The sequence below is a fragment of the Talpa occidentalis genome, unplaced genomic scaffold (assembly GCF_014898055.3).
Source record: "Talpa occidentalis isolate TD23 unplaced genomic scaffold, MPIMG_talOcc4v2.1 talOcc4.13, whole genome shotgun sequence".
NCBI lineage: Eukaryota > Metazoa > Chordata > Mammalia > Eulipotyphla > Talpidae > Talpa > Talpa occidentalis.
This window is the reverse complement of record NW_023601322.1, coordinates 60,418,949-60,437,571: the sequence shown is the minus strand read 5'-3', so window position 1 is coordinate 60,437,571 and position 18,623 is coordinate 60,418,949. Positions and strand designations below refer to the sequence as shown.

Below are 18,623 nucleotides of genomic sequence, written 5' to 3'. Positions count from 1 at the left end.
GACCTTTTCCCCACAGCTTAAACTGGTTGTCAAGACAAGTTAAAGAATCATAAATTACCCCATGCACATAACCTTTGCTTAAATTCTCTTACCAGGAAGCTTATCAGGTGGCCTGCCAAGCCACACAGAACACTTCTAGGCAACTCACTCCCTATCAGTTCACACAATGCACCCCCCAGACAGCTCTAACAGATAAAGCCACATTTTTTGATGTTGATCTATGTGTTAAAAACTAGCAAATGGATTGTTTGCTTAACCTATGACAATTTGTTGTACTAGAACCCCAAAGGAGGAATTTAAAAATTAATTATATAGATAAAAATAGTCTAATAATTTTAAAGAAATAATCTTAGAAAATATATTTATGAAGAAATAAAATTATAATGGAATATTAAGAAATACTTTTCCTTCATTTTATTTCCAAAATGTATTATTCATGAAAGAAAGCAAACAAAATATATTGTGCTGTTCATTAGTTTTTACCTCCTGCCCCCAAATTAAATAGTAATCTATAATAAAAGGACTATAGATTATTTAACTCCCTTGAGAACAAAAAATTAATAAAATCATTACTTGAAGAACACTAATTCAGTATGTCAATTTTAGCAGATATTTTTCTTTTATATATCACATCAATTACAAAGATATTCCTGGGCTCCAGTCCTTCCCTTTAAATTTGTTGAAAGTAGGGACAAGTCTTCTAAGTCATAATGGTTAAGCTGGGTGCTAAGAAAATACTTATATGCTTAGCATCTGTTATTTGTCCTATTATCTCTCTGTGACACAAATAATAACAAATATGAATTTTTATAATTGACAAGACAAAGTGGTTCTGAGAGAATCTGTAGTGCATTGTAATGTTAGCATGAGGCAATTACTTTCCAGGAAAAGGGAAAATGGTCTTTTTGCCAATAACTGTGACCAAAGTAAATCCAAAAGAAAATTTTCATTTAAAGCTTAAGGAAGAACTTCTTGAAGGCAATTAAATTTGTAGCGGTACATAAGACAAGGTAGGCTTTTCCATTGACACTTTCCCTAGCTTAGGACTCTCTTTGACTGTCCCCTCCCTCCCAAGTGGACTGGGCTATAGTGTCTAGCAAATAAATCAAGATAAAGTTAGTTGTACATGTTCAAATAGGCCAGTTTCTGTTCTTTGTTGCCTCTTTTTTGATCCCTAAAATCAGCACTGAAAATTGTCTTAGACACCCCCCCCCAGTTGGCCACATGATTTGGAGAGCAAGGAGAGTACTTAAACAAAAACAAAAATAAATATGACTACATCAAACTAAAAATGTTTGGTGCTCAAAAGAAGCCAGTATAGAAACTAAAAGACAATCTATGAATTGGGAGAAGATATTTGCATATTACATGTCTAAAGGGGTTAATTTTGAAAATACATGAAAAATTCATATGAATAAACAACAAAGAAAGCAATCAAGTAGAAAAATGATCAAAAAACCTAAATAGCTACTTCTCTAAAGCAGACATTTAGGGACACACAGACATGAAACATGTTCACCACTTATCAGAGAATTGTAAATCAAAACGACAATGAGATACCACCTCATACCTATGAGAATGGCCTACATCAAAAAGAATGGAATCAACCAATATTGGCGAGGATAAGGAGGAGAAGAACTCTCGTTTAGTGTTAGTGGGAATGTAATTTGGTGTAGCCTCTATGGAAAATGATATGGAGATGCCTCAAAAACATAAAAATGGAACTACTATCTGATCCAATAGTACCACTGCTAGATATTTATCCAAAGAATATGAAAAATCTAACATGAAAAGATTTATTCAACCCTATGTTCACAGTACCATTATCCACAATAGCCAATTGCTGGAACCAACATAAGTGCCCAAGGACAGATGACAGGATAAAGAAATGGTCAGATATACACTCAATAGAAGGCTACTCAGTTATTTTAAAAGGTGAAGTAGTGTCTTTAAGAACAAAATGGATGGATTTGGGGGTGATAATGTTAAGTGAACTAAGTCAGAAAGTGAAAGACAGATACTGGATTGTTTCTCTTATATGTGAAATATAAATAATCACAGAGAACAAACTGACAAAGCTTAGCAAAAATAATTCTTAGACTTTGGCCTCCCCCGTGGCACAGCGGTTGAGCGCTGGGTTGTGAAGCTGCCCGCAGCCTCTGCAGCGCCGGTTCGATCTCCAGCCGCTGGGCAAGGGTCCCACATGGTGCGCAGACCTCTCCTGCCACCCACTGCTCCCCTCAGCAGTGCACTTTGTCAGTCTGCCTGTTCTGCTCTCTGCTCTGGCTCTGGTGAATTCTCTTACCCTCCCACGCTTCTGACTGTACCCCAGTGCTTGTATAAATAAATACATAAATTTAAAAAAAAAATTATAAAAAAAAATAATTCTTAGACTTGGAAAAATACATTAGTTACCAAAGTGTAAGGTAGGGGAGGAAAGAGAGGATAAAGAAGGAAGGACGAGGATGTGAAATTTGCATGAGAGAGTTGGTAGTTGGTGAGTGGAGCATGTGTACACAGGGAGGTGTGAAATGTACCCTGAAAATGTTATACATATGTAAACTACTGACAAATTAATAAAATTGAGGAAAAAACCCTAAAATATACTACTGCTTGGCATTAAAAAAAACAACAGAGGGTGCCTTGATCATACTTGAACAGCTGTCATCCATCATTCACTGGACACAGTGACTGAATTCCTAAATGTCTGGTATTATGCAGACTCTGTGGACTCAGCATTGAACAAATGAGCCACTGGCCCTGCTTTTACTGACTTTTCTTTTCAGTGGGAAACATGATGGTCCTACTGCAGTGTGACAACCAGCCAACATACTTCTTGAAGAAATTATTTGGCTTCAGCAGCATTTTTGACATATTCCCTGTTAGAAAATCTCCAATGGACAATCTTCAGGAATTTAAAGAAATAAACTTTATGGAGTTTGCATTTGGGCTTGAGGGGCAAGTATGTAAAGGGGTGCTTGCAAATAAGTAAATATAAAAATCCACAGGAAAACATACCAAAGAACAGACATTAAATATCACAGGCCATGCCTGGTGGTGCAGGGGATAGCTATCAAGCTATCATCAGCCACTGTAGCATGAGTTCTATTCCCAGCCAGGGAACTAACCTACATGGCATAGCAGACCTTTCCTGTCTCACCTGCTGCTCCCTTAGCAGTGTATTGCAGTAGATCACCTGTTTTGCTTCCTACTCTGGCTCTGGTGAATCCTCTCATCCCCTGCACCTCTGGCCTACACCCAGTTTTTGTATGCATAAATAAAAATAAATCTTTAAAAAATGTATCACAGGCCATCAGAGGATGACTAATTACTAGGCTGGGAAACTGTGCAGATACTTTAAAAGATCTGAACCTTATCCTGAAAATGTGACTGAAGACCTCTTATCCATCCCTTCACTAAAGCCTCCTCTTTGGTGATTTATTGGCTTGCTCTACTCCAATATTTGCTGTCTTTGCTTTTGATGCTACCTTCATGTTACAGATATATATTTTTCTATGTTATTTGCCACACTAAAATGTAATTATGTGCTATTTAGAAAAACTCCACCACTAGAGTATGCACCTCTTTAAGAGTGAGATTGTATCTTAATCATTCTCTGCCCTCATGGCCTAATATGATATCTACATACACTTAGAGGTCATTTATTATATATTATTGCTATTATTTTTTTACCTAGATGTTATCTAATACAAAAGTGTTCAACTTATATTGAAAGTTACCCTGGAAAGTGCACCCTGAAACCACTACTGCACATCACTGAACTCTGCTATGCATGAAACATCCTGATAAACTAATCCTTCCTCCATAATGGGTTCCGAAATGCTGGGCAGTGTTAAAGGAAAAAGCATTGGTTGCTAAAAGCACTGAGAGTATGATTTTTTTAAAACTTGAATTTCCCACAGGCAAATCAGAGTTTGCAGTAAGGTGAGGTTTCCAAAATTAAGGTTGAACTAATAAAAATAAATAGCTATTATGTCAGATACTCTGCAGCAGTTCATTAAATTACTTAATTTAATGAATGAAACTCTAGAGGTATATACTACTGTTATTCCTGTAGTAGGATCCCCTCCATTTTACAACTGAATTTCCCCTAGACCATATATTTAGAAGTAAGAAATTCTGGCCACTGAACACTACTCCCTCTCTAGGATTATGAACTATGCCCCATTTTATCTGGTCATAATACAACCTTCAATACAGATTGTAGGGTCAGGTCAGAACACGGAGCAGGTTTTCTGATCCAGCAGACCGGGTAAAGGAAGTCAGAGTCCTCAGTGGTTTTTGCAGGTCTTTTATTGGGGTTTACCCGGTACACTGCAGGCAAGGGTGCTGGGGGGCCGGGAGGCTGGCAGGCCTCCCATCCCCCAGCAAGTCTTCACTCTATCTGGGCTCTCCGGTGTTCTCTGCTTCTCTTGGCTTCTGCTACTTCTTTCTCGGCTTCTCTTTTGGCTTTTGCTGGCATCCCCGTGACGCCACCCTTAAAAGCCCAGTCTCAGCCCAGGTGAATCCCATCTACCTAGGCCCACACCCTACTCCAGGTGCCCGCCATCAGGCATGCATTCAGGACCGCAAGGATCCATCATCTATCCTGATGGCGGGAGGGCAGGAAAGCCTGACATTTTTCCTTAGCCTACACAGATTTACTGATTTTTTTATTTATTTACTGATTTACTGATTTTTTTTTTATTTACTGATTTTTTATGGGCAGCCAGAAAGCTGCCCAGCAAGCCAAGTATTGTAATAGAAATCACACATCAATGGATTTGAATTTCCATGTATAACTCCTGGTAATTTAATATGCTTTATGTTAAATATGAGATAACATACTGTTGCTAGAGGGAAGTAGAGATGGGTATGGGAATAGGAAAGGATACAGGGATGGCTCCAATAACACAGAACAATGGCCTTTAGGGAAGAAGGAGGAAAGGACTCAGAAAATTAGCCCGTTAGTGTAAAACTGTGCTTTCCTAATCTAGCAGTTCTCAAACAGATGAATCCACTATGCAATTTTAGTGTGTGTGTGTGTGTGTGTGTGTGTGTGTGTGTGTGTGTGTGTGATCTACTGAGTCTACTGGACCTACTAAATCAGAAAATTATTGGGATGAAGGAAGCAGGTGTTATGGCAGACGTGTAATTTTTGATTAAGTTCCTCAGAACTACTCATTCTAACTTCATTTTTTTCCACATTTGTTTAGTAGTATATTCTATGGACCTGAATACTAATTTAATTATCAAATAAATGTTACATTATGCTTCATCCATTAAAAATAAAATGTTTTACCCTGGGAAGTCTTCTTGGTCTTCCGTGATCTGATTCCTTTGCCCTAGGTGTCATATATAAATGGATCGTTTGCAAAGTGACTTCATAATGGGGCCTGAGGGTCTCATAAAGGGACCATAAAGAGAACTGAGTCTTTGAGAATCTGCTAAGAAATTCTTGACAGAGGAAACCCTGATAGATGAATCATTGTTCCTCATGGAAAAAATGAAAACTCTCTTTGTGGCTATCTTGGCTACTTACTATTTCTCATGTAAGGATTAGCCAGAGAACTTTGGTGAGGGTGAGGTGGGAGAGGGTAAAAATTTGATCTTCCAAGGGAAGTAACAATCAACTATAACTATTTCATAGATGTAAGGATTTTTGAAATGCTGACGTTTCTGTCAGAGGTGAAGAATTTACCAACTCAATGAGAATGATTATCAGTGGATGAATCCTTTTTTATTTGTCCCCACGATATTCTAAGAACTCTGCCATGACAGTTTCAGACTTGAGATATTTTAAGGGATGATCTATGAGATGCATAATCAATATTTGACAAATAGTTTGTTCTTTTGAGTTGATAATTTCCTCTTTCCTCCTTTTTAAAAAAGATTTATTTATTTATGCATACAAGAACTGGGGTACAAGTCAGAGGTTTCGGGGGTGAGAGTATTCACCAGAGACAGAGTGGGGAACAGAACAGGCAGATTGACTGAAACGTATTTCTGAGGGGAGCAGTGGGCAAGACAGGAGAGGTCTGCTGCACCATGTGGGTCACCTCCCTGGGGATTGAACTCGTGCTGCAGAGGCTGCAGATAGCTTCACAGTGCTGTGACTTAACCCCTTGCACCACTAGGGAGGCCCTCTCTTTCCTCCTTAACACTTTCTTATCATGTTCCTGCACACCCTGATATTTCGTGTGTATGAACACACACACACACACACACACACACACACACACACACACCCCTTCTAAACTAGCCAGAGTTATGACTGACATGGCACACTATTAGAAAAAAACCTAATGATATCAAAACTCAAGAGGGGTCATTTCTTCCTACCTAACTCCAACAAAATGATACCCACAAGGTAAGCCCACAATGTAAAAATATATCTGCTGCTAGGCCTCCCCTGGTGGCACAGCGGTTGAGCTCTGGGCTGCGAGGCTGCCCGCTGCCTCTGCAGCGCCAGTTCGTTTCCTGGCCACCAACGAGGGTCCCACAAAAAAAAAATCTGCTGGCCATTGAGGGGAGCCTCATCTGCAGGCACAGGCCAAGGACCAGCAGCTGAATAAAGTCAATGCCATGAAGTGAACATACTATAAAAAGGTCAGAGGAATCGCTCAGAGGTTGGTAAACAGTGTTGACACAAAAGTTCCAAACAAAGGAAGAATCTTCCTTAAGGGTAATTTGGGGGCCTCTCCGGTGGCGCAATGGGTTGAGCACAGCACAGTGAAGCTGTCTGAAGCCTTTGCAGCGCTGGTTCAATTCCCGGCCGGCCAGGGAGATTCCCACATGGTGTAGCAGACCTCTCCTGTCATGCCCGCTGCTCCCCTCCGCAGTGTATTTCAGCCAGTTTGCCTGTTCTGCTCCCCGCTCTGTCTCTGGTGAATCCTCTCACCTTCCTGCACCTCTGGCCTGTACCCTAGCTCTTGTATAAAAATAAATAAATCTTAAAAAAAAGAGTAATTTAGAAGAAGAAGATGATATGCAAGACAGGCTATGAACAAACACAGGCAGATATCTAAGATTTCTGAACCACATAGTCAGATGACTATCAATACCTAGATATGTTTCTAAAACAGGTCTATACAATGTCTGCTGAGCCACCCAACTGTGGGTGATAATGCTGAATCCCAGAGGATGAAGCTTGGGTTTAAATCTCTCGTCATCATTAAACTAGGAATGGGCTAAGGTTGAATTCTCAGGATTGTTAAATGACCCCAGCATGAAAAGAGGAAAGTAATGTTTTCAAATCAGGCATGGCCAGATAAGCCTTGTGTGAAAGAGTCACATATTTTTCTATATTTTCATGATTATTAATCTATATGTGATCATTAAATGGCCTAATTAGTTGTTCACATTTCAACTGTACATTATTTTATTTGATTTTTTGAAACATTTTTTGTTTCAGATTTCTTTGTTGAGTGTGTATTTAAGGTAAGTTCTCTACTGATTCTGTAAGAATGATTTTGCTATTCTAAGGCATATTGTAGTCCTATTAGTTTGAAACATTAAACCATATGGAAGTACTAATATGCTATTAGCATATTATTCAAATATGCCATTTGGAGTTGCATGATGGCAACTTATATGGTTCTTTTGATACATCTCTGTCAAGTAGATGCTGAAGTAAAATAGAACACATCCCTGTCCCTTACCTCTTTTTCCTCTCTTTATATACGACTCACAAAGTTCCTAATCTTTGTTTTTCAATATTTTCCCTCCCTCTAAATTCATCATTTTTGCCTACATTCAAGTCTGTCTCACTACTTGACATATTCTTGCCATGACCATTTGATGGCTACCTTGTGTTAAGTCTGATCCAGATGTTGACAAGCTATGTTTTTGAAAATATAATTTTACTGGAATACAGACAAGCATGTTTCTGCCTGCTTTCAGGCTGCAACTATAGAGTTGAGTAGTTTCAACAGAGACCATATGGCTTAAAATCCAAAGAATATTTACTACCTAAATAGTAAAGTCTGTCAATCCCTGCATGAATCTTTTCCACACCTACAAGAATGTGCTTCTGAAATGAAAATCTAATGAGCCATCTCTCTCCTTAATACAACGACTCCTGGAACGCTCAGGACAAACATTTTGCCTGTCCTACACAGCCTCCTCAACACAGCTTCTTTCCCCCTTAAGGGGAATCCCCCTTCACTCACCTAGGTTCCAGTTAACTTACACTATTTTTGAGTCCATGCTATTCCAATCTTGTCTTTTTGTATGATTTATTCCCTCTGATGAATTAACATTCTTTTCATATTCATATTCAATTTTACAAGTCATTTTATATTTTAAGAATATCCCACTAAAGGATCAATTCTTTGGTAAAGTCTTAATGAACAAGGAATATAGATTGGACACCAGAAAAAACTGAAAGGTGTTCAGGGACCCCTGTTAAGAGAAAACCCCCTGTTGCCCTTTCCAATGGTTTGTGCCACTGGTGTACATAAAAACAAAGAAAGCAAATTCTAGTGTGCTCAAAGATTTTTAATTGGTGAGAGGTGCACAGGTGATAGAGAGAAGTAGGGGAGAGAAGGATTTCAAAGTAGAGACTCCCCATCAAACTGAAATCCATCATTTCCTGTGAGTACTCACCTGCCAAATAGGCAGGGCCCAAAAGGAAGTAGCCAAGGTTCAAAAGCAGGTCCCCGAGAAGAACAAATAATCCAGACACTACTCAGCAGGAAACATAGCAAGAATTTTCACAGGGCCCATAGGGTTGAGAGAGAAGAACCAATGTCCCCAATGTACCATCCAAGCAGAATCCATCAGAGAGTCACAATGGCAGCTGGCACAGTCTTTCTAAGCATTAAAGCCAGAAAAGGAGGAAAGATGAGAAATATCTGTGTCCTTGACTTCTATCCTTTTCCTCAGTTTCATCCTCTTCCTTCTTCCTTCCCAGAAACCCCCATTTGGGAAGCCAGGCTGACCTAATGCTGGGAGCTGTAGTGTTCAGGGCCTGGCAGCACAGCAATGGGGTGGGGAAGATTGTGCTCATTCCTGCCACAACAGCCTGCCTGCGGGGACCCTGCTGGGACCCTGGCCTATTGTCCTGCCCCCTCTAGTAGGCTTACCCATTAAAAGAAATAAAAAGAGAGAGCCTGTGCGGTAAGAGAATTTCCTGAAAAGTTACTTGAGAACCTTCTAATAGTATTAGATGATTTTAGTTAATATGCCAATGAAAAGCTTTTATTGCAAAAATAATAGCTTCTTTTAATATATATTAGAAAAATGTAATTACAACTTCAAAACCAAGATAATGATGGATATTCATGCTTAAGAAAGTCTAACATGATAGTCAAGTTTAAAAAGACAGCAAATTCAATGAAAAATCTTTAAAAAAAAAAAAAAGACATGATTTTGTGAGAGCTCATGAAGCAAGTGACTATTGAGAAACACTGCAGTAAGCCATGTGTGCCACTGAAGTTTGGTAGACAGGTCTTTTGCCTGACAGACTGAATATATGACTATACTGTGATCTGAACCAATGCAGTAGGAAATTATAGCAGTTCATCCCTAATCTGTTCATTACGAGAAATTTCTCCATTCTGCCTATAGACAAATTAAGCTGTCACCAAGGTCCTCCTCTAACTCCAGCATACTCTAATTGTGGTAGTACTGAAGAAAGTAAACTAAAATGGAGAGATATTGTGAAAATCTGGACCTGGTAGCTTTCTCTTGCCTCCTAATCCCCAGATGACTGAACTGTAGCTAATGCTGAAGTGAGACCACACAGAGGGTGTCCACCCAGGTGCCCAGTTCAAGAGCAGTTCTAATTAACCAAAATGATTCCTCAGGTCCCTGAGTGGTTTTGGTCCTTCCCAGACAGTGGTTATCAACCTGTGTGCCGCCTCCTAGAGTGGTCTTCTGCCCTTCTAACAATTACAGATATCTATCCCCACCCCAGGACTCTGGGCAGCATCAACTCAGTTACCTTTCAAAGTGGGAAGACTGTGTCTATTGAGTTTAAGATAAGGAAGTTTTGATGTTTGTGGTTTAAAAGAAGACATATTTTATCATCATCCCCTCTTTGTGCAAAATGAAATACCCAAGCGTTTATATCAGAAGCCCTTAAGAGATCACAGTAGGATAAAGTTTGACCTATGGGTTTTGTTTTAGGAAATTATGTGTGATTATTATCAAAAGAAGTTTGTACATGAGAAACACATATGCTCCATCAGAGTCAGCCCAATATGTGCCTCTAATAACGTTACATATCCTAATTCCTGTGTGTACTGCTTCGCTAAAATGTAAGTGAAAACACAAAATCCAAAACAGAAACCTCTTGTAAGAATCTAATGTGAAGCTGCCTGATAACCCTCCTATCTTACTTGGAGGTACGTGTGAATTCCTCAAGACATAATTCTGTAAACTAAAAACATCGCCACTGGAATTTCAGTTCTACTGGGTGAAGCCAAGGTGGGTGGGGGTAACAGGGATCTTAGGGATTTTGAGTCCCATCTCCAATGCCAAGAGAGAAGCCTCCCTTTATCTGACTTAAATGTTAGATTTTAATATGAGATTTTATGTGGGGGGAAAAAAAGGTTCTGTTCCTAAAATGTTTGAAAATCATAGCTGTAAGAAAGAAATCATCCTTTTAAAGGTAAGGCTAAAGCAACATGACTCAGCAATCAAGTCAAAGACATAGGGTTGACTTATCTCCCTGTGGTTAAATGATTTTGGGAAGTCTCTAAAACTCAAGTCTCATCTATATTTACTGCTTTACTTGCTAACCATGCTTTGACCACACTGACTCTTCTTTCCAGATATTTTCAAATGCACATATTTCTTTTCTGCTTCAGGCCCCTTGGGCAGACGGTTCTCTTCTTCAAGAACATTTTCCCCATGCTTTTCACAGGGCTTGTACTTCCCTATGTGTTTCAGCTTATATATCTCCTCCTTCCAGATGCTTGCCCTGACTATGCATGCTACGTAAAATAGATTTACCTCAGACATTTTTCAGGTTAAGATGCTACTATCTTCTTCTTAATTCTTATAAAAGTACCTTGCAGATATTTTATTTTTCTGTTTCATTATTATTTTTTTTTTTTTTTTTTTTTTTTTTTATAGAGGCATGTTTTATTTATTTATTTGTTTGTTTGTTTGGTTTATACATGCACTGGGTACAGTCAGAAGCGCGGGAGGGTGAGAGAATTCACCAGAGCCAGAGCGGGAAGCAGAGCGGGCAGAAGGACCGAAGTACACTGCTGAGGGGAGCAGCGGGCGGCAGGAGAGGTCTGCGCGCCATGTGGGACCCTCCTCCGGTGGCCGGGGAGCAGCCGGGGATCGAACCGGCCCCGCAGAGGCCGCGGGCAGCTTCGCAACCCAGAGCTCAACCGCTGCGCCACCGGGGAGGCCTGTTTCATTATTATTGACCTGTCACCAAACATAAGCTCCAGGAAGTCAGAAGGCAGTGTGTGATTTATTCCTAGCATTTAACAGTGTTGGGCACCAAGTGAGCACTGTAAGTCCTTGTCAAATGAATGGCTGGGTGAATGGGTTCTTGGGGGATTGACATAGTAATGGAAATAAACTGTATTTTTAAACTCAAAATATATTTTATAAATAACTTAAAAAATCATTTGCATTGGTTCAAACTCTCAGAACTGAGTATGTGGTTAAGAGTAAAATCTAGTCCTACAGACTTGGATTGGAATTTCAGCTCTCTCATCTAAATCATATGACTTGAGACAGATCACTTAATCTCGTGGGAGACTGGCTGTGATCACTGAAAAAGATAACACGTACAGGGGACTTAGCATAATCTTAAATGTAATAGGCCATAGTAAGTAAAAGCTACCACTGTCCTTATTGTGTTGCTTCCAACTCCCAGTTTTCCTAAGACTGTTTTCCTGGTATGTTGAGATTTAAGGACTAAAACACAATAATCTCAGACAAACCAAAACAGCTGGTCACCCTACCATCAATTTACTTCTTGTCCAGGCCCTAGTTCTTTGTCCATGCTGATTTTATTATCAAGGCTTTATAGTATAGTTTGACGTGTGGGAGTGTAATACCTTCATTCTTCCCTCTTTTAGACAGGAAAGCTTTGCCTGTTCAAGATTTTTGTGATTCAATACGAATTTCAGCAATATTTCTTCTAATTTTTTGATGAATGCCATTGATATTTTTATTGGAATTGCATTGAATCTGTAAATCGTTTTTGGTAGGATGGCCATATTGATAATGTTAATTCTTCCCTTCCATGAATAGGGAATGTCTCTCCATTTCTTTGTGTCTTCTATTTCTTTTAACAAAGCTTTGTAATTTTCTTTGTATAGGTCTTTCACCTCCTTTGTTACGCTTATTCCCAGGTATTTAACTTTTCTGGTTACAATTGTAATGGGATGGTTTTCTTAATTTCTTCCTCTTCAAACTGATGTTTGTGTATAGGAAGGCTATTTTTTCTGTGTGTTGATTTTGAAACATGCTACTTTTGCTAATCTGGTTTATTGTTTTAATTAGTTTTTCTGTGTAGTTTTTAGGGTTCTCTATATTATCATATCATCTGCAAGTGATAGTTTTATTTCTTCTTTCCCTATTTAGATTCCTTGTATGACTTTCTCTTGCCTACTTGCTCTAGCTAGAACTTCCAGAATTACATTGAAAAGCAGTGGTAAGAGTGGCACCCTTGTCTAATTCCAGATCTGAAATGATGTTAGCTGTGGCTTTGTCATATATGTTTTTTATTATGTTAAAGCACGTTCCTTTCATCCCAAGTATTTTGAGGGCCTTCATCATAAATGAATGCTGAACTTTATCAAATGCTCTCTCAGCATTTGTAGATATGCTCATATGGATTTTATTTTTCTTTTTGTTGATGTGTTGAATTAATTGATTTTCAAATATTGAACCATCCTTGTATCCCTGGAATAAATCCCACTTGGTCATGGTGTATTATCCTTTTGATGCATTGTTAGATTTGGTTTGCTAAGATTTTACTGAGGATTTTTGCATTTGTGTTCATTACAGAGATTGTCCTGTGGTTTTCTTTCTTTGTGCTGTCTTTGTTTGGTTTTGGTATTTGTGTATGCTGGCCTCAAAAGTGTGTTTGGTAGTATTCTTTCTTTCTCAATTTTTGAAAGGAGTTTTTGTAGAATAGGAATCAGTTCATCTTTGAATGTTTGGTAGAACTTATTTGTGAAACCATCTAGTCTTGGCTTCTGCTTTGGGGGAGGGTTTTGATTATTGTTTTAATGCTTATAATTGTTTAGTTTAGATTTTCTATTTCTTCTTTATTCAGCTTTGGATGATTTTATAGTTCTAAGAATTTGTCCTATCTCACCTAGATAGTTAAACTTGTTTGTATATAAATATTCATAGTAATCTCTTATTATCCTCTGGATATCTGCTGTGTCTGTTGCCATTTCTCCTTTTACATTATGATACTCTTTATTTGCATTTTTTTCCTTTTTTCCCATTGTGAGCCTGCCTAGAGGTTTGTCTTTTTTTTATTTTTTCAAAAAATCTTTTGGATCATTGGTTTCAATGATCTAATCTTTATTTATTTATTTCTGCTTGAATTTTTATTATTTCCTTTCTTCTACTGCCTTTAGAGTTTTTGTTGTTTTTCTTTTTCTCGTCTTCAACATGGGAGATTAGGAGGTTTCTTTGGGTTCTTTCTCGTTTCTTGGTGTGGGCTTATGTAGTTATATACTTTCCTCTTATTGCTTTTGCTGTGTCCCATGTTCTGTTTCCATATTCTGGAAAGTTGTGTCCTCATTCTCATTCACCTTAAGGTATTTTTTAATTTCTTTTTTTGCTTTCCTTATTAATCCAGCTGTCTTTCAATAGTATTGTTCAGTCTCCATGTAAGGGGGGAATTCCTTACTTCTTTTCATAGTTGATTTCTAGTGTGATGCCTCTATGGTCAGAGAAGATAGTATGATTTGATATTCATGTATCTGTTAATGTTTGTCTTGTAGCACTGTACATGGTCAATCCTGGAGAATGCTCTGTGTGCGCTTGAGAAAAATGTTTACTCAGGCTTTTTTGGGTGCAGTGTCCTCTGTTAGGTCCATGTGGTTTAGATATTTACTTAGGGCTATTGTGTTCTTATTTATTTTTTGTCTCATTGATCTGTCCATTGGTGAGAGTGGGGTGTTGAAGTCTACTGCATATGTATTTTCTCTTATGTCTGTTTTCAGAGATGAAAGTTAGTTGTCTAATGTATTATGGTGATTTTAAACTCTTTATCTTCTGTGTCAGTGATACTGGGTTACGGAGGCTGATTTTCTTTCTGAGGTGTATTGTTCCCAGGAGGGTTTGCTTGACCATTTGCATTTCTCTTTCTCCCCATTGTTTGCTTTTGCGTTCATTGTAGCCATAGGGCCACTGGACTACTGATGAAGCAGGCATGACTTCTGAGAGCCCTTAATGGGGAATGGATGGATCTGCCTGGTTCCTGGGCCACTGTGGCTGGTGGGCAGAGGTGGGGGCAGGGGATTCCTCAGCTCCCATCAACCAGACTGCTGTTGACAGCAGGTAGGACTTTTGAGAGCTTCTACTGGGCCTGTAGGACTGGAGGGTGGGCATGCATAGACACATCTGGGCATGCATCTACCAGATGGCTAGTCATTTTCGTAAATAAAATCTGCTTCTTTTGTCATTGTGATACTGCCACTTGAACGTCTTTGCCCATGCTAAGTACATCTGCTCAGTACATCTCCCTCTGCTACTGCATCCCATTGCTGATCTTCTTTTTGTACAGGTCATTTGAGAAATCCATTCTGCTTCTCATAGCTAGCCATTTCAGAGACAGTTCATACATAAGAATTATCTAACCCCCCAACTTTCACACCTACTGCTTTTAGCCCGCAACTAATTTCTTTTCAGATTATCCAAGCATTCCAAATATGGGGTGAGGGCATATTCATGAGAAGACAAGGAGCTAAGCACACCTTCACAAAAACTGCAAAAGTGCCTCCCTCCCTCCTTTAAGCCCCATTTCAGGTTCTGTCTGGTCTCTGTTTCTGTGTCCTGGGGAGTGAGAAGACTGTCCTGTTGAGCACACCAAAAACCTCTGACAGAATGTTTTGCTTAAAGATTCATTCTGTGTAAACCATATAAGACAAACCATATCCCACTAGATATTATATATTAATTTTTCTAAAAATAGTGACACAATATTTAAAAAGAGTACATATAAGGATAAAAGTGATATATATAGGCTTTTGAAGAACATATGTATTACATGATCACAGAAATATAAATAGTAAAGAGAATACATGATGGGGTCTTTTGAAAACCTATAAATATACTTGGTTTAAATTTAATGTTTATTATATGCCAGGAGTTGTTCTGGGTTTTAGAGAAAATTAGATTTATTCAAGATGGCACAACTTGTAAAGGAAAAGACCAAGAAACAAGCCAAAGAACTTGACTTCTAGGGCCCTCAAGCTTAACTTTCCATCATCTTATCTCATTATTAGAATCTTACGCTTGGATAGTTTTTTTTTTTTTTAAAGAGTTATTTATTTATTATTTATACAAGCACTGGGTACAGTCAGAAGTGCGGGAGGGTGAGAGAATTCACCAGAGCCAGAGCGGGGAACTGAGCAGGCAGAAGGACCAAAGTACATTGCTGAGGGGAGCAGCGGGTGGCAGGAGAGGTCTGCACGCCAACGCTTGGATAGTTTTTAAGGATTTCTCAAAATTATTTCTTATATTTATCTATTTGTCCCATGAATGTTTAATGGATATCTAGGAAGTTGTAGACACTGCGGCAAATACAAGGAAAGTCCCCCCTCCAAAAGATACTATTACTGTCACGCTATTACTAAAAATATATAATTATAAGTCTTAGTACTTTGTAAGTATTTTCTCAAACGGCACCTAAGAGGTCCATACCAAGACTGCATGGTTGGCAAGGATGAGCTTACTCCCTTTTTGTTCATATAAAAACAATGAACAAAGTTTATTGTTTTGTTCAATGTCAAAAAGGAAGTATTTGTAGAAGATGAAGAATGTCTTTATCATTTCACAGTAGCTCCTATATGGTTACTGTCATTCTTTTTATGGACCTCTTTTCTATGAACTATGCAATATCAAGAGTCCACTGACTATAATTTAGCATGAAATACAGCCAGTAGCTCACTGTTGTTTTTCCATTTTTGCTGAGGACAAATATCTTCCCTTGTTTTCCATACTGCTATGTTTAATTTGCTCTTAACCATTGTGCTCTTTTCTGCCAACTGTAAGAATCCTTTCTGCTTGCAGTTTGTAAAACATTTTCACAGTGAATCTCAAGGAACCTATTTCATTATATCCCTATAGTCATGTTATCTTATAAGGTAAGGTAACTTTTCTGCTTCAGAAAAGTTAAAAGATGTTCTCAGGGTTTCTCAGGAAGTCATTGTTTTCCCCTTCCTCTACTTTTTAACATATGGTTTACATATTTGCCAAAAGGTCTAAATAATTTTTCAATGTATTAAAAATAAAGGGCTCTCTAGGATGGATGGGAGAGTGAGGGGACAGGGAAACTTCAGTAGCTGTGGGCTATTTATAAGTCAGGTGTTTATAAACCAAGGCCTCTCCTCCTCTGAAATCCCTTTTTTGGCACCTTTTTTTTGCTAAGAGGAAGAAGGATCGTATTTCATACAAATGATCTCTAAATATGTCTATCAATTTCTCATAGACATTTGAAATTCAGTCTTTCAGTTCAACATCCTGGAAAATGCTGATTGTGACATGATTTCCCCTTTGTTCTGCATGACAGAAGCCATTTGAATTAAGCATCATCATTCCTTCAGAAAGTGGAATTCATTATATTACCTTAGTTTAAAAAAAAAAATCAATAAACTTTATGTTTGGAAAATTCAAGATCAATTTGATGTGGCGGACTACGTTACCAAAAATAAAGTGACTCTTAATTTTAAGCAAGTCACAGTCTTCATTCGCCAATTCATTCATATATTCAGTAAATATTCTTTAAGTGTTCCTTGCTGAAGTATTAAGACTTGGGTAGAGTCTGGTTTCTTAGTGATAATCACAACAGGTCAATGCATAAATACAGTATACAATCAAGATACAACAAATGAATATTTAACAATATCCGGGAGCCGACTTTGGCATTGCTCAAGGTTGGGCTCCCTCTCATAGCTGGCCATGATGATGTCCTATTTAACAAAAACGATTTCACAAAACATCACCAGTGATCACAGGCACACTGCCACCATGATGAATCACGATGTAACAATACCATTTCATAATCACGCCTAAATACAGGCAAAACCACAAAATACCAAACATCTTCTAGCTTGATGTTGAAAGAGGTCATCAAAAGGATGATAAAGCGAGTTGACCTGTGACCTGGACCCTTGCAATTGGAGACTGCTTGTCCTTCTCTGTCTTTGGAATGTGTTTCTGCTTGCTGTCTCTAATTTTGGAAGCCTTGATATTGAGACACAGGGCAAGCTAGGAATTAGGCAATTTTAGGGACACTGCAGGAGGAGAACTTGGAGAATTGAGGAAGCCTTCAGAGATAAGGGCAGCAAGAGGCGTGTAACTAATTCCACCTGGAAAAACAAACATCCCAGGACCAAGGACAACATTGTTAATGCTGGCCTTGGTTTCCTTCAGGTGATAAAGGGAGGTAGAGATTGGGGAAATGGAGAGTGGTTTAATTTATGGACAACTTAGAAGGGCAGCTGTTTAACTTCAATGCAGGGATGCTCATCCAGAGGATTGGGCCATAAAGATAAAGATGTAACAAATGGGGAAAGAGAAAGCAGTTAGATAAGGAATGTGAAGATTCCCCACTCAGTAGCAAAGTAAGTGAGACAGCTGACTGGTGGAGCTTTAGAATAATTAGGGAAAGAAGGTCTATATTCCCTGAGACACAACTCTGCTTTGGCTTCCTTGCCCCTCCCTGGCCTGGTTTCCTGGCCTGGGAGTACTACTTTATTTCTGTTCTTTTTCTCCTCAATAAACTTTTTCTTTCTCTAAACAAACTTGCCTCTTCTAGTTTGCTTGCCTGAGCGTCTGCGAACTTCCTGCTGCACCTTCGTGAGACACCAACCCGTGCGGGTCTAGTGGCTGGGGCTCAGCGTTGCCCCTGCAGCCTGGGATCTGTTCCTGGCTGAGAGACTAGGCCTGACAATTCCGGTATCAATATAGTAATACAGTTTTGAGAAAACCCAGTGGGATATGTGGCTGAACTAAGGTAAGGCCTCTACTACAGTAGCCTCCCTCATTCATGATTTTACTTTCTGCAGTTTGAGTTACCTTTGGTACAAAAATACTGTGATATTTCGAGATAGGTGATGCAATCACATAACTGTTATTATTACATATTGTTATAATTGTTCTTTTTTATTATTAATTATTAATCCTTTACTGTGCCTAATTTATAAATTTAACTTTTTAATAGGTATGTATATATGTCTAGGAGAAAATACAGAATATAAAGGACTCTGTGTTATATGTGGTTTCAGGCATCCCTGGGTGGGAGAGGGTTTGGAACATATCCCCAGTAGATAAGGGGGAACTATTAAATAAACTTTAAGACTTGGCTGGATGCAGAATTGCACTCTTCTTTCTGTCTCCTAAGATGAAACTAGTGAGTTCCCTTGCTCATTAAAACTGCCAGCTACCAGGGCCTCCCCTTGTGG

The 18,623-nt window shown here is 38.7% G+C and overlaps 1 protein-coding gene across 2 annotated transcripts; it reads left to right on the top strand.

Moving 5' to 3' along the window:
- Positions 1–5,440: 5,440 nt before the first annotated feature.
- On the top strand, positions 5,441–16,779 carry LOC119243292 (ovomucoid-like). Of its 2 annotated transcripts, none has more exons than XM_037508997.1 (4): positions 5,441–5,552; positions 7,415–7,440; positions 10,132–10,262; positions 16,664–16,779. In XM_037508997.1, exons 1-4 carry the CDS (start codon positions 5,498–5,500, stop codon positions 16,692–16,694), a joined length of 243 nt encoding a protein of 80 aa, XP_037364894.1. In that variant the 5' UTR covers positions 5,441–5,497; the 3' UTR covers positions 16,695–16,779. The 2 variants fall into 2 exon arrangements, with proteins under 2 accessions (XP_037364894.1, XP_037364893.1); XM_037508996.1 differs by having other exon boundaries at positions 16,649–16,779.
- The last annotated feature ends 1,844 nt before the right edge of the window (positions 16,780–18,623 follow it).